This window comes from Pelodiscus sinensis, chromosome 3 (genome assembly GCF_049634645.1).
Source record: "Pelodiscus sinensis isolate JC-2024 chromosome 3, ASM4963464v1, whole genome shotgun sequence".
Classification (NCBI taxonomy): domain Eukaryota; kingdom Metazoa; phylum Chordata; order Testudines; family Trionychidae; genus Pelodiscus; species Pelodiscus sinensis.
Window position 1 is genome coordinate 191,152,129 of NC_134713.1, and position 14,526 is coordinate 191,166,654.

Consider the following 14,526-nt stretch of genomic DNA (forward strand, 5'->3'; position numbering starts at 1 on the left):
AGAAGTTTGAGAGCTAGACATTGCAGGTTCCGGTCCAAGCTATGTGGTGGTGAGAAGGGACTGGATTTTCAGACAGTCCTGCAACCTGCTTCAGTTTCTATTGCCTCAGACAGAAGCACAAGGTCAGTCAGGGTGCATGCATGCCCCAACAGACACCGCTTTCAAATTCTTTGACCCCAGGTGCATAATGTGCATGCAAGACCCACAACAGAATACAGCAAGGGCAATCATTCAAAGAAGAATCAACATTGTTGTGTTCTGAGCCTTGCAAATTGCAACCATTTCAGGAAAAATGTTCTGGGGAAACATTTGGAAAACTGCGGGAGCTGCCTTTCGCTAGGGACTTGTCTGCCTGAACTTTGAATACAGCCCTCTGTATAACGGGATAAAAGCCCGTAAAGGTAACCCTGGCCAGGAAACATCATTTCAATCTGGAGGCTCGATCATGAAGTTCTCAACACTGTCGTTTAAACGCAACTACCTCTGTGCCTTCATCATTCACCTGACACCTGGTAAGCATGGATTTATTCAGCTATTTTTCTTTAATTTGCAAAGTGCCTGACATTTTTTATAAACTTCTCAAAAACACCCTTTGTATTTTATCCTCCGGCACTCAGAATCAATGCATTGTGTGCCAAGGATTCTAGATGAACAGATTCACAGTTTCTCTCGACTGAGTATCAAAACCCGAGGGATCAGGCGGAGGAAAATGGAAATCGTGTTCTTCTCATTCTTTGACTAATAATAGACAGCACAGAGAAAAAAACCAGAAGTGGGTCAGTCTAAAATTCATTGTTTTTAACCCTGAGTAGCAGTGCCAAGACCTGACGTCACTCCCGGTGCGTGTAGCAGGAAGACAACGGCATTCAAAAGTGTATTCCAGCCGAGTCTCCTAAGTAATCATTTGTGAAAAGAATCATATTTCCCTGATTTTTTTTTAGATACCAGTTTTTTTTTAACTCAGTGAAAGCGGAAAATCCATGTTTACAGCTCAGACAAGCCAACCCAGTCCAAACAATAGATAGTAAGAAGGCTGACAAAAGAAAAAGGAAAATGACTCAGAACAAGGAGTAACAGCCTTTGCAATAAATATTATGGCTACTTACGCTTTTTCCAGAAATGCATCCCTTGACATGTTGTGTGCCAGCAGATTTGTTGCCAAACTGAAAACTTCGTCCGTCCATTCCTAGGGAGATATAAATTACAGTGGCTGTAGCCCAGAAGCAGTTTCTCAAAGGTGCTTGTTTAGATCTCTATTGTCATTAAAGGTAAATAGTTTCAACATGAGTATTAGTAACAGAAAGTCTTTAATAAAATCCTGAACCACGCCTGCATGATGGCCACCATCTTACAAGAAACACAAAGGGGTAGGGGGTTCAATGTTCCCTCTAATCTTTTCCATCTATGTGCAGAATAAATGTTATATGCCCCAAAGCATGTGTGGGTGTGCACCACCCATGGAAAGAAAAAACCTGGCTGGGTTTGGAACAGGACCCATATGAGGAGAGGCTAAAGAGACTGGGACTTTTCAGTTTAGAAAAGTGGAGATTGAGGGAGGATATGATAGAGGTATATAAAATCATGAGTGGTGTGGAGAGGGTGAATAAAGAAAAGTAATTTACTTGTTCCCATAATATAAGGACTAGAGGACACCAAGTGAAATTAATGGGCAGCAGGTTTAAAACTAATAAAAGAAAGTTCTTCTTCACACAGCGTGTAGTCAACCTGTGGAACTCCTTGCCAGAGGAGTCTGTGAAGGCTAGGAGTATAACAGAGTTTAAAAAGAGCTAGATACATTCATGGAGGTTAGGTCCATAAAAGGCTATTAGCCAGGGGGCAAGGAACGTTCCCCCTGGCCTCTGTTTGCCAAAGGCTGGAGAAGGATGGCAGGAGTCAAATTGCTTGATCATTGTCTTTGGTCCACCCCCTCTGGGGCACCTGGCACTGGCCACTGTTGGCAAACAGGCTACTGGGCTAGATGGGCCTTTGGTCTGACCCAGGATGTTCTTATGTGTGCGCCTTGCTCATCAGCTGGGCAGCATTTGATCTCTCATGAGTGGCTGACTTCCAGGGAACAATGGTGGGGTACAACTCCCACAACAAACCAATGATCTACAGGGAAACAACATAGTTAGGCTAATCGCATAGTCGATACAATTTGTACCAACTCTGCAGTTAGTCGATAAGTGCTTCTGGGCAGAGCCACAGCAGAGGTAGCTCCAGGTGCCTGCTCTGGAGCCACCTGCACTGCTCCTCTGCAGTTTAAATGTAGCAAGAGCTGCTGGGTCCTGGCTCGCACTGAGTCCAGCAGCACCTGTTTGCGGCGTACAGTCCTGTCCACTGCCAACAGGGGATGGTGCCGGAGCAGCCTCTGTTTGCGGTGGCCAGGGCTGGCCATGGACCCGGGTGCTCAGGCAGCAGTTCCTGTCCACGGTCAGCCCTGGCCACCACCAACAGGGGCTGGTGGTGGCAAAACCCCTGTCCATGGGAAGCCCAGCTCCCTGCTGAAACCCCTGCAGACAGAAGCTGCTTCCCAGCAATGTCCACTGTCATCCTCACTGCTACCTCTGATAGAGGCGGGGGAGATGGGAAGGCAGTACCCTGGAGATGGTGCTGGGGGGATACGGCTTTTAAGTCAGCTCCCGGCTCCTGTCCCCACCCCTGCTTCCTCTCACAGAGAGCACGGGGCGAACAGAGACTGCTTGGTTACGTCTAGACTGGCATGATTTTACGCAAATGCTTTTAACGGAAAAGTTTTCCGTTAAAAGCATTTGCAGAAAAGAGCGTCTAGATTGGCACGGACGCTTTTCCTAAAAGCGCAATTTTCACCATTTTCGCGATCGGGGCTTTTTTGCGCAAAACAAATCTGAGCTGTCTACACTGGCCCTGTTGCGCAAAAGCTTTGCGCAAAAGGGACTTTTGCCCGAACGGGAGCAGCACAGTATTTCCACAGGAAGCACTGATTTCAGACAGTAGGAAGTCAGTGTTCTTGTGGAAATTCAAGCAGCCAGTGTAGACAGCTGGCAAGTTTTTCTGCAAAAGCAGCCCTTGAGTTCCCGCTCATTCCATGCTTCCCTGCTGCTTTTGAAATGTACAAGAGTCCCAAAGGACTCTTGTACATTTCAAAAGCAGATGTGCTGGCAGTGGGAACTGGCACCAGCAGTGGGAACCGGCACCTACTGTGCCTCTGCCTCCCTGTCCCCCGCGGAGATGGTGCTGGGGGAGAACTGGCTTAAAGCTGATGCAGGCAGCAAGCAGAGGGAAGAGAGTAGTCGAGTGGCTACTTGACTATCTGATAAGCATTTGCTTATCCAATAGTCGACTAGTTGCTAACATCCCTAATTTAGGCAACAATACTGCACTTTCCCCTTAAGACAGGAGGTCAGAACATATCTGGAGGTATAGTTTCCATGTGTATCTTCATGCCTTGACCTGAGAAACATGCAAAAGAAACCATTGCCGCAGGGAACTATGCAAGTAGCTTGATTATTTGAATAGTCTGAAGGGAAATTGATATTTTCAGATAATGGAGGTTTCCAGTAAGAAAACTTTGACTGCAATTAATGGACGTCGAAAGACAGGATTTTCTTTTTGACAGACACAGGCATTTGGATACTGTGGACCCAGTGACATTAATAGTTCCACTGAAGTGACAATTACGTGGTTAATTCAAATTTGTAATGCTCTGATGAGGCCTGCTGCCGGATACACTAAACCCATCACAACATGTGTTGCTAACTCTGTCCACACATCTATACAAGTGACACCATCACAGGACTTAATCACATGAGCCAGCACACCAGGGGCTCATTCACCTGCACATTCACTAACATGATATATGCCAACAAGTGCCAAAAATGCCCTTTTGCCAAATATATTGGCCAAACGATATAGTCTTTTTGCCAAAGGGTAAATGGACATAAATCAAGATATTAGGAATGGTAACACACATAAAACCAAATGGGAACACTTTAACCTCCCTGGACATTCAGTAATGGATTTAAAAGTAGCTATCCTTCTATAAAAGAATATTATAAACTAATTACAGAAGGAAACAGCTGAACTGGAGTTCATTTACAAGTTCAATATTATCAACATAGAGGCTTGAATAAAGATCTTAACTGGTTAATGTACTGCAAAGGCAATTTCCCCTCTTTTGATATTCACATCGCCACATCAAATGCTGTAAATGAGACACATCCACACTGCCTTAATTAGCTTCATTAATATAATACTATAATTGACAGGTATTTCCTTTGGTGTTATATATACCCTGGATTCTATAATTTCCATTCCAACTCATCTGATGAAGTGGGTTTTACCCAAGAAAGCTCAAGACCTAAGAAATGCGTTAGTTTCTAAGGTACCACAGGACTGTTTGTTGTTTTTTCATTTCTCTGTGATTGCTGATGGCTCTGCTAACTTCCCCATTATTTAAGTTTGCAGTTGGGGGGTTATATTTAATGATCCCTTTCCATTCTCTCTCACAACCAGGATCTTGCCTAATCTTGTTCTTTTTATAACATTTGTAGAACTTACTCCATATGTTGCTGCTTCTCAAACATTCATTCACACCATAGTTCTCCCTTTCACCCATACTTTCGTAACCTCTTCTTCAAGCTATCCAACGTGCAGCAGTGTGATGGGGCATCTACCCCACACTGGCCCTTTCAGGTGAGGGCTGGAGGGCTGGAGCTATGGAGCAAGCAGCTGCAGCAGACACCAGCCAATTAGGGCCTAGCTGTGGGCTGTATAAATAAGGGCTCCAGGAGGGAGGAAGGGAGAGACTCACTCTTGGTCTGGCTGAGGGACTTAGCTGCTAGGGAAGCATGAGGCTTTCTGATTTACAGCATGACTGAGGAAGCTCTGGCCAAGCAAGTTCTCAGGCTGCAGGGCCTGAAACAAGGCCCTGGGGTGCTAGGGCTGAGGAGAGGCAGGCAGGAAAGGCAAAAGCAGCAGGTCCATACCCCATTGCCAATGAGGAGTGGTCATTTCGGACTGCAGTTTTGGGTCACTGAGGCATGGTGGGCATAGGGGGATTGAGGGTCCCCAGAGGGGGAGGACTCCTGAGTGTGGGGGCACTGCAGTAGGGCAGTACCCAGGTAGAAGGCAGCATGGTTGGTCTGGAAGAGACATAGGCTCTGGCAAAGGGTGGTGGAGAATAACAAGTAGCAGTTGGTGAGACACCAGCCAGAAGTGGGTGCTCCAGCACCAAAATGCTAATTCCCTGAGAGCCCAGCAGGAGGCGCCCGTGGTGGTGAGGCCTGCCCTAATACAAGCAGTTACATAATATTCCTGCCATTCTAAGAGTGTCAAGGTTAAGAATGGCAAAGTATTTTGTTACCATATCTCTTTACATGGGCTGTCAAATAGACCCAAAGGTGATTCTGGTTCTGCGCTCAGCATGAGGGCTTATAGCAAGTTCATATCTTGTACAGTAGTCTTCTGCAGCTGAGCCAACGATTTTCTCCCCACGACTGAGTTTCCTGGCACAACCACCAGTAACAGCAGACACCTGGGCTCGATCTAAGAGAGACTTTTAGCCCTGCTGATCACAAAGTTGTTCTACATTTACGTACTCACTGCTGAGAGATTTTGGACCTCGGTCTCCTAAAACAGATTTTGTTCTATTTTTTTTTTCTTCACAGTAACCTTGCAAGGTCTAACCCTACGACACAAGGGAGGTGAGACAGAACAGGGCCTCTAGCATCATTACTTTCCTATGACTATGTTGTCAGAGGAACCATATTAAAGATAGCATTTTATTTCATCCTGGCGTCTCAATTTTCCAGTCCCAGAATAGTAACATTTTTATAAACACTGCTTTATGTAAGCACTAATAACAATAGTTAAAAACTTTCTTTGTGCCATTAACTGCTGCAAACTTTCATGCGGCACAAAATGTTATTTTAATAGCTGAAGATATATTTTATTTTAATAAAACCTGGTGGCCTTTTGTTGGCCTTTTGTTTCGATCAGACTCAATCATTGCACTTCAAATGCATCCCAAAAACTGAGTGTGAGCATGCAGTTAGCGGATTCTTATCGCAAACTTATTTTACATTTTTTCTTGTCATTCTGTTTTCCTTCCCCATCCTCTCTGTAACCCTCAGGCTACGTCTACACCATGCATTGCTGCACAAGAAGATATGCGAATGAGGCACGGTGATGAAAATTGCCACACCTCATTTGCATACCTAATGAGCTGCCATTTTGTGGAAGGGGGTTTTGTGCAAGAGGAAGCTGTTGACACTGCTCCTTCTTGCGCAAAAACCCTTCTGTCGCTTATTTTCAGGAAGAACAGCTCCTGTGCAAGAGGGGGTTTTTGCGCAAGAAGGAGAAGTGTAGACAGCTCCTTGTTACGCAAAAGCCCCTTCTGCAAAATGGCAGTTCATTAGGTATGTAAATGAGGTGCAGCGATACTCATCACTGCGCCTCATTTTCATATCTTCTTGCGCAACAATACACAGTGTAGGCGTAGCCTTAGGGTATGTCTACACTGCATGGCTATTTTGAAATAAGTTATTCTGAAGTAGCTTATTTTGAAATAGCACATCTACACTGCAGAGAAGCCTCAAAATTAGTCCAAGGCAGACTTCCCTAATGTGGACGTGCTATCTCGATTTAGAACCCCGAGAGGCACTGAGGAGGAATAACTTAGAATGGCTCTGGTGAGGGGCTATTTCGAAATAGAAGCAGTAGAGCATCTACACACACCTTATTTCAAAATAGCTATTTTGGAACAGGCATTATTCTTTGTAGAATGAGGTTTACAGATTTCAGAATAAACCGGCCATCATTTTGAAATTATTTCAAAATAATGGAACAGCGGTGTAGCTGCTCACATTGTTATTTCAAAATTTTAGTTATTGATGCCTCTCCTCTGAAGGAGCAATAACTGACCCTTTGAAATATCTGTGAGAAGCAATGAGAGAGAAATAATACTTGATCCCTTCCCCTCACTTTTAAGGGTACTCATTTTAATCCCCTAAAGTTCCAGCCAACAAAGCTAAAATCTGGAAAGCTGAGAAAGGTCATGAAATGATGGCATTGAGCAGAGATACAAAGGTCACTGAAATCATTGGGGGGTCTTTCTATTCACTTCTGTTTGGATCCAACCATGAATCAAGCTGTGTACTCTTGTTTTAGCTACCAAATGGACACCCTCTATTTTGGGTTAAATTATACTGCATATAGTCAATACTGAGGGCCAAAATTATGACCCACTATATAATTATGACCCTTTATTTTTGTTTTTTATTTAGTTTTAAAATTCATGGAAATATACAGGTTTTAATACAAAAACAAACAAACAAACAAAACCAGGTGAAAATCAGAGAAAAAATAAAACCTGTTTGCATTTGTCTAGGTAACTAAGGGAAATATTATGCTCTTTTTAAAATAACTTTTTAAAAATCCCTCATGCAATGAAATGTAGTTCAAAACAGTTTTGCATTTTTGAAACACTGCACCATGAAAAGTAGTTTACTGACTTCTATTTGCTTTGAATGCTGCTAACTATCCAAGCTAGCTGTCAAACTGCTACTGTGTGTGTGATGTGCATGGGAGTGATGACAATATGTACACCAGCACTGAAATCATTCCAGACTTCTCACCTGGCTCCTGACTCAGGAAGGAGAGATAGCAGCACCAGGTATCAAGCCATCCTCTCTCCTTCCAGAGCAGGGAGCCTGGTCCCAGGAGTTCTGGAACATGCAAAATTCAGAAACTAGTTAAAACCCCACAAATAATTTCTTCTGTATAACCTGGGAAAGGCTGAGAACCCAAGATCTTACTCTGTGGTAATCCACAGCCTTGATTCCATAATGCAAGCCATGCTGAGAACCCTCTATGGCTGCGTCTAGACTGGCATGATTTTCCGCAAATGCTTTTAAAGGAAAAGTTTTCCGTTAAAAGCATTTGCGGATAAGAGCGTCTAGATTGGCACGGACGCTTTTCCTCAAAAGCACTTTTTGCGGAAAATCGTCCGTGCCAATCTAGACGCGTTTTTGCGCAAAAAAGCCCCAATCGCCATTTTCGCGATCGGGGCTTTTTTGCGCAAAACAAATCTGAGCTGTCTACACTGGCCGTTTTGCGCAAAAGCTTTGCGCAAAAGGACTTTTGCCCAAACGGGAGCAGCATAGTATTTCCGCAAGAAGCACTGATTTCAGACAGTAGGAAGTCAGTGTTCTTGCAGAAATTCAAGCGGCCAGTGTAAACAGCTGGCAAGTTTTTTCCGCAAAAGCAGATGCTTTTGTGGAAAAACTTGCCAGTCTAGACACAGCCTGTGGGTATATCTACACCACAGAGGTTTTTTTTGGAAGAACAGCCGTTTTTCCGAAAAAATTTCAATTATGTCCACACTCTAATCATGTTTTCGGAAAAAAAAATGAAAGAACAGGGTTTTTTCCGACATTGGTAAACCTCTTTCTACGAGGAAGAAGCCTTTTTCCGAAAGAGCTCTTTCGGAAAAAGGTGTGTGTGGACGGCGAAGAAAGAGTTCTATCATAAGAAGAGAAAAGGAAAAAGCACAGGTACCCTGGTGGCCATTCTGCCCATAGTAATTACAGCTTACATGTGAGATAGTGTCCACACTGAATGGACACTATCTGTCGAAAAAGTAGATCACTTTTTTTTATGCGCTTCTGCTGTGTGGATGCTCTCTTTCGGAAGAAGTTTTTTCGGAAGATCTCATCTGGAAAAGCTTCTTCTAAAAGAAGCCTGAAGTCTAGACATAGCCTATGGGATGAATATCTATTGAATGTAGAAAGCAAACTGCTAGTATTTTACTATGGGAAGATTACAGCAGAGTTAGAACCTCTTTGCTTACAGTGGGGTTGTAACAATGACCAATAACGCATAATGCAAAAGGAAATGATAAAGCTGGATATTTTTAAGTAAGATTTTGCTCGTGCCAACAAACTCCTCCCCCAAGTTGGAAGCCTCGGAGATATGATATTTTTAAAAAATAGAAAACTAGAGCATTGCAACATGTTTTAATTTCAAACCACCTGCTTCCATCATAATAAAACAGCCATATGTGCCGGCTCTCCTTTTGGCTTTGTTTTGTTCCCATAATTCATATTTGTCATTCCTATTAACTTTACTAACAAATCAGGTAGCTGTTATGTGCTCTAGTCAGTAAGTAGCATTCAGTGTTTGTGGTATATTTTGAGAGTTCTTGCTCAGTGATCACATTTCTTTCATCTATTACATTTAATCAGAATATATACCCACAGGCATTTATCTCAATAGGATAGGGGAGAGCTATTTTTCACGGCAAAAGACAGCACTTCAATGCTACCGCATCCTTGAAAACATTAAATTCAAATCAGAACTGAATATGCATGAAGGCAATGTTTTCTGCATGTTTGTTTTTGTGTCAAGACTAGCATCTGAAGCTGCTGACGTCACATTTCAGCATCCTTTGGTATGAAATGTACCAAAAGTAAGCACATCTCCGTACCACTTATTTTACTATTTATTTTACTGTTTAACAGAAAAGGAAATTTGGAAGAATAAAAAAGTATATTGGAAAATATATCACGGAATATATGGTATCTAGACATATGCAATAGATCACTTAGGGAGTTCCTACTTGGGGACCCTAAGGAAGCTTAATCCAAATTAATTTTTAACATGGATTAGACAAAACAACATTAAACTCCTGTTTAGAGACTTATATTCTGAATTAAAGTGGCTTTATAGAATCATAAAATCATAGAATCATAGGACTGGAAGGGACCTCAAGAGGTCATCGAGTCCAGCCCCCCGCCCTCAAGGCAGGACTAAGCTCCGTCTACACCATCCCTGACAGATGTCTATCTAACCTGTTCTTAAATATCTCCAGAGAGGGAGATTCCACAACCTCCCTTGGCAATTTATTCCAATATTTGACCACCCTGACAGTTAGGAATTTTTTCCTAATGTCCAATCTAAACCTCCCTTGCTGCACTTTAAGCCAATTACTCCTTGTCCTGTCCTCAGAAACCAAGAGGAACAAATTTTCTCCTTCCTCCTTGTGACACCCTTTTAGATATTTGAAAACCGCTATCATGTCCCCCCTTAATCTTCTTTTTTCCAAACTAAACAAGCCCAGTCCATGAAGCCTGGCTTCATAGGTCATGTGCTCTAGACCTTTAATCATTCTTGTTGCTCTTCTCTGTACCCTTTCCAATTTCTCCACATCTTTCTTGAAATGTGGCGCCCAGAACTGGACACAGTACTCCAGCTGAGGCCTAACTAGTGCAGAGTAGAGCGGCAGAATGACTTCACGAGTTTTGCTTACAACACACCTGTTGATACAACCTAGAATCATATTTGCTTTTTTTGCAGCAGCATCACACTGTTGACTCATATTCAACTTGTGGTCCACTATGACCCCTAGATCCCTTTCCACCATGCTCCTTCCTAGACAGTCGCTTCCCATCTTGTATGTATGGAACTGATTGTTCCTTCCTAAGTGGAGCACTTTGCATTTCTCTTTATTAAACTTCATCCTGTTTACCTCAGACCATTTCTCTAACTTGCTAAGGTCATTTTGAATTATGTCCCTATCCTCCAAAGAAGTTGCAACCCCACCCAGTTTGGTATCATCTGCAAACTTAATAAGCGTACTCTCTATCCCAATATCTACATCATTGATGAAGATATTGAACAGTACGGGTCCCAAAACAGACCCTTGCAGAACTCCACTTGTTATCCCTTTCCAGCAGGATTTAGCACCATTAACAACAACTCTCTGACTATGGTTATCCAGCCAATTATGCACCACCTTATCGTGGGTTTAATTAGTTTGCTTTAATTTAATGCATTTACATACTTCAGTTAATTCAGATTAACCTTTCTGAGGGTGTGTCTAAACTACACCCCTCTTCCGACAAAGGGATGTAGATTAGGCACATCGCTATTGCAAATGAAGCGGGGATTTAAATATCCCGCACTTCATTTTAATAGAAATGGCCGCCGCTTTTTGCCGCCGCGGAAGTTTGCCGGCAAAAAGCGGCAGTCTAGACGGGGATCGGTCGACAAGGAAAGCCTTTTGCAACCAATCCCTTATGCCTCGTGAAATGAGGTTTACAGGATCGATCGGAAAAGGGTTTCCTTGTCGACCAATCCCCGTCTACACTGCCGCTTTTTGCCGGCAAAGTGCAGTGTCAGCAAAAAGCAAAGGCCATTTCTATTCAAATGAAGCGCAGGATATTTAAATCCCCGCTTCATTTGCAATAGCGATGTGCCTAATCTACATCCCTCTGTCAGCAGAGGGGTGTAGTTTAGACAAACCCTGCGTGTCCCCAAGTAGATAAATGAGGGATTGTAGGAAATGACAAACTGTTAGCTAAAGGTCTGATCCAAAGCCCAGACAAATCAAGTTTTAACAGTGACTTCACTGGATTTTGGATTAAGCTCTCTGTCCTATCCCCAAATCATCCTAAATGAGACTGAACAATCAGTGGACGAATATGAGTGCAGACTGTGAAACACAAGGAGTTGAGTAGACCAAAGCTACATGTAGAATATTTTCAGAAATATTATTGAATCGGCAACTGCAAGACAAACCATAGTTCCTTAAGGGAAGGATTCTCTGAGGAATAGCCTAAAGACAAGTCCCTCCCCTTCACACTTATTTCAGAATAATTATGTATCTCGGGAGTGTGAAAAATCCACACCTCTGAGCGAGATAGTTATGGCAACTATAACTCCCATGTGGCCAGCACTATGTTGACAGGAGACCTTCTCCCACTAATATAGCTGCTGCTTCTTGCTGAGTGGAGAAATTAAACTGACAAACAGGTCTCCCATTGGCTTAGAGCATCTTTGGCTGTATCTACACTACTGATTTCAGTTATGCTGATGATCCTCCACAGATGTAAATAAACTGCTTATGAATGTCAACACATCATTTTTAGTGACAGCAGAATGCTAATGACGTTCTTTCATCAACAAAAATAATAGTGCACTGTGGGTAGGTATTCCACTGTGCAACTTGCCACCACCTGCCCCTGGGAGGTCTGGTAACACATCGCTGTGCATCATGGGTATGGGCTCAGCATCCCATGATGCAATTTTCTTCATCCCATCATTCCTACTACATTGTGCATTACTTTCCAACAGCCAGTGTAAATTGTGTGCCCGCTGTCTCTGCATGAAAGCATGGATCCTGCACTGCTTTCCATGTTTGTGATGAGTGTTAGGAACACAATGTGACTGATCTTGCAGTATTTCCTAATTGGGGAATCTGATGACACTGTGATGTCTGCCCTGCTCTGTGTCATGGAAAGACACAATTCAAGATTCCTTTTGGCATTCATGGAGAGGCCACGCACAGTGGATCATCAGAACAGGGCCTGGGAAACAAGCACTGAGTGGTGGAATCGTACTGTAATGCAGATATGGAATGCTGAACAGAAGCTGCAGAACTTTTGCAAGTGCAAAGCCACCTTCTTGTATGGCTGTAGACTGGATCCATAGCTGTTCACCTACATCCTGCTTTGGTGCCTGCAGCCGTAATTACTGATAGGTGCAGCTAAGTTTCCTGCTATGGGGGAAAGCACAAGGCAACCTTCCCAAGGAACCCTCCGCACAGGGTTGTAGATTGTAGGCTAGACTCCTGGGGAATTGAAAACAGGTCCTGGCCTGCCCAATGACCAGACAGCCCTGTTGCCTGTCTCTCATCTTCCTCCAACTCCTCTTCTTCATCCACCATGTTGTGCACGTTGTTCTCAGCCCCCCCGAAGTATTCTTGGGGCTCTTGGCGGGGGTGGGGAGGTTGCTGCCAAGGTCCACGTGCAGCTCTTTGCAAGTCTTTGGCAACACAGCACAACGATTGGCCTTCCTTGCTTTCTTGTATAACTGCCTCAGCTCCTTGATCTTGGCCCAGAGCTACTGCACACACCAGACCCCTTAAGCTCCATGCCCCAAGCCATCTGACTGTAGGTATCAAATTTCCTGCAGCCAGAATGATGTGGTGACTGCATGGCCTCCCCTCCCCACAGACCCAGCAGATCTAACGCCTCCAGAGTGCTCCAGGCAGGAACATGTTTGCTGCCACTATGGCCAGCTGGACAGATGCTCTGGTGAGCTGTCCAAAGTGAGCAAATAGGAAGAGGAATTTCAAAGATTCATGGGGCTTTAAAGGGGGAGGGGAACATGACTACATTACCTGGCTGTAAGACAGCAGGGTTCGTACTGGCAACCAGAGTGGTCATGAGGGGCTTTCTGAGACATGTCCTGGAGGCCAATTAAAGTGACATAAGCAACTCAATGTCTATACTGACATTGTGCCGCTCTAACTTTGTATGCATTCTCATCCAGCTGGTTTTAGTTAAATCAGCGGGGTGAGCATTGCGTTGGTTCCACCTCCACTGGTTTGTCGACGAAAAATGACTTTTGCTGACAAAATTGCGTAGTGTGGACATAGGCTTCATTAAAGTGCAACAGCAGGGAAGCTAGCGGCACTGATGCAGCAGCTAAAGTGTAGATCTGTCCTGAGAGAAAAATCAAAATCACAAAAATGACAGTGAATAATGCCTCGATGAAGCTCTCTCTATGGAGTTAGGGCTGAAAATTGGTTTGCTATAAACGCTTCTCAATCTGAAACAAAAACAAGAGTGAGGCAGCTTATATATCTGTTCCTCTCCATATAGTATGATATTTAATCACATAGGGTACATCTACACAGCAGGGCTAAAGTCAAATTAAGCTACATAACTTCAGTTATGTTAATTGCATAGCTTAAGTAGAAATAGCTTTTGGTGCTGTCTACACAACAGGAAGTTGAAAGATGATCCTTCTTCCTTTGACGTCCCTTACTCTTTGTGAAATGAGGGTTACCATGAGTCAGAGTGTGGGGTGGGACCCCTCCCGTTCGCCCAGCATGGGGGAGGGGCAGTGCCGCGCCAGAGAGCCGAGGTCGGCGCACTGGGCCTGTCAAGGCCGGCATGGAGGCCAGCAGAGCACAGGCCGTCCGGTCAGAAAGGGGGCAGGGCCAAGCTGTGCCAGGACAGGGCGGCTGTCAACAGCCGGCGCCGCACCTCCGGCAGCTGACGTCGGCGCCTAGGAGCAGAGCTTTGGCCCTTAGGCACAGCGTCCCGGAGCGTGGAGATGCTGAGGGGGCAGGACAATGCGCTGCAGCGAACCTTGGCAGGCTAGTTGAAAAGGCTCGGGGAGGAAGCAACGTGGCATCTTGCACGGGAGGAGTCGCCGGGCAGCCTGGGGGAACATCTTACCCCACCCAGGTGGAACAGCCGGCAGAGTCCCCAGGAAGATGGGAGCAGAGAGGCAGGAACCGGAGAAGATGACGGAGCAGTAAGCTCTGCAGGCCCATCTGGAGGAGCCGTCATACAGGAGGGGGATAGGAAGCAGCCCGGGGCAGAGCGCTTTTGGAGCCCGTGGGGTGACGCGCTTCGGGGAGGAACCCCGTCAGTCAGATAAGGGTTGCATTCCCTGACCCCTTAGGGCCCAGGATGGGATCTGGTGGAGAGGACGGGCCCGGGTATCCCTAATCCCTCACCCTATGCCCCGTGA

At 44.6% G+C, this 14,526-nt stretch overlaps 1 protein-coding gene across 8 annotated transcripts in view; it reads right to left on the reverse strand.

Annotated features, from left to right (window-relative positions):
- The window catches only part of PLCB1 (phospholipase C beta 1), a 771,739-nt gene that overhangs the window by 307,595 nt on the left and 449,618 nt on the right, over positions 1 to 14,526 (reverse strand). For all 8 annotated transcript variants that reach the window (XM_075925687.1, XM_075925686.1, XM_075925693.1 and 5 more), the window contains one exon: positions 1,107 to 1,186. In XM_075925687.1, the coding sequence (XP_075781802.1) occupies positions 1,107 to 1,186 (80 nt within the window). The remainder of the gene's footprint in view (positions 1 to 1,106; positions 1,187 to 14,526) is intronic.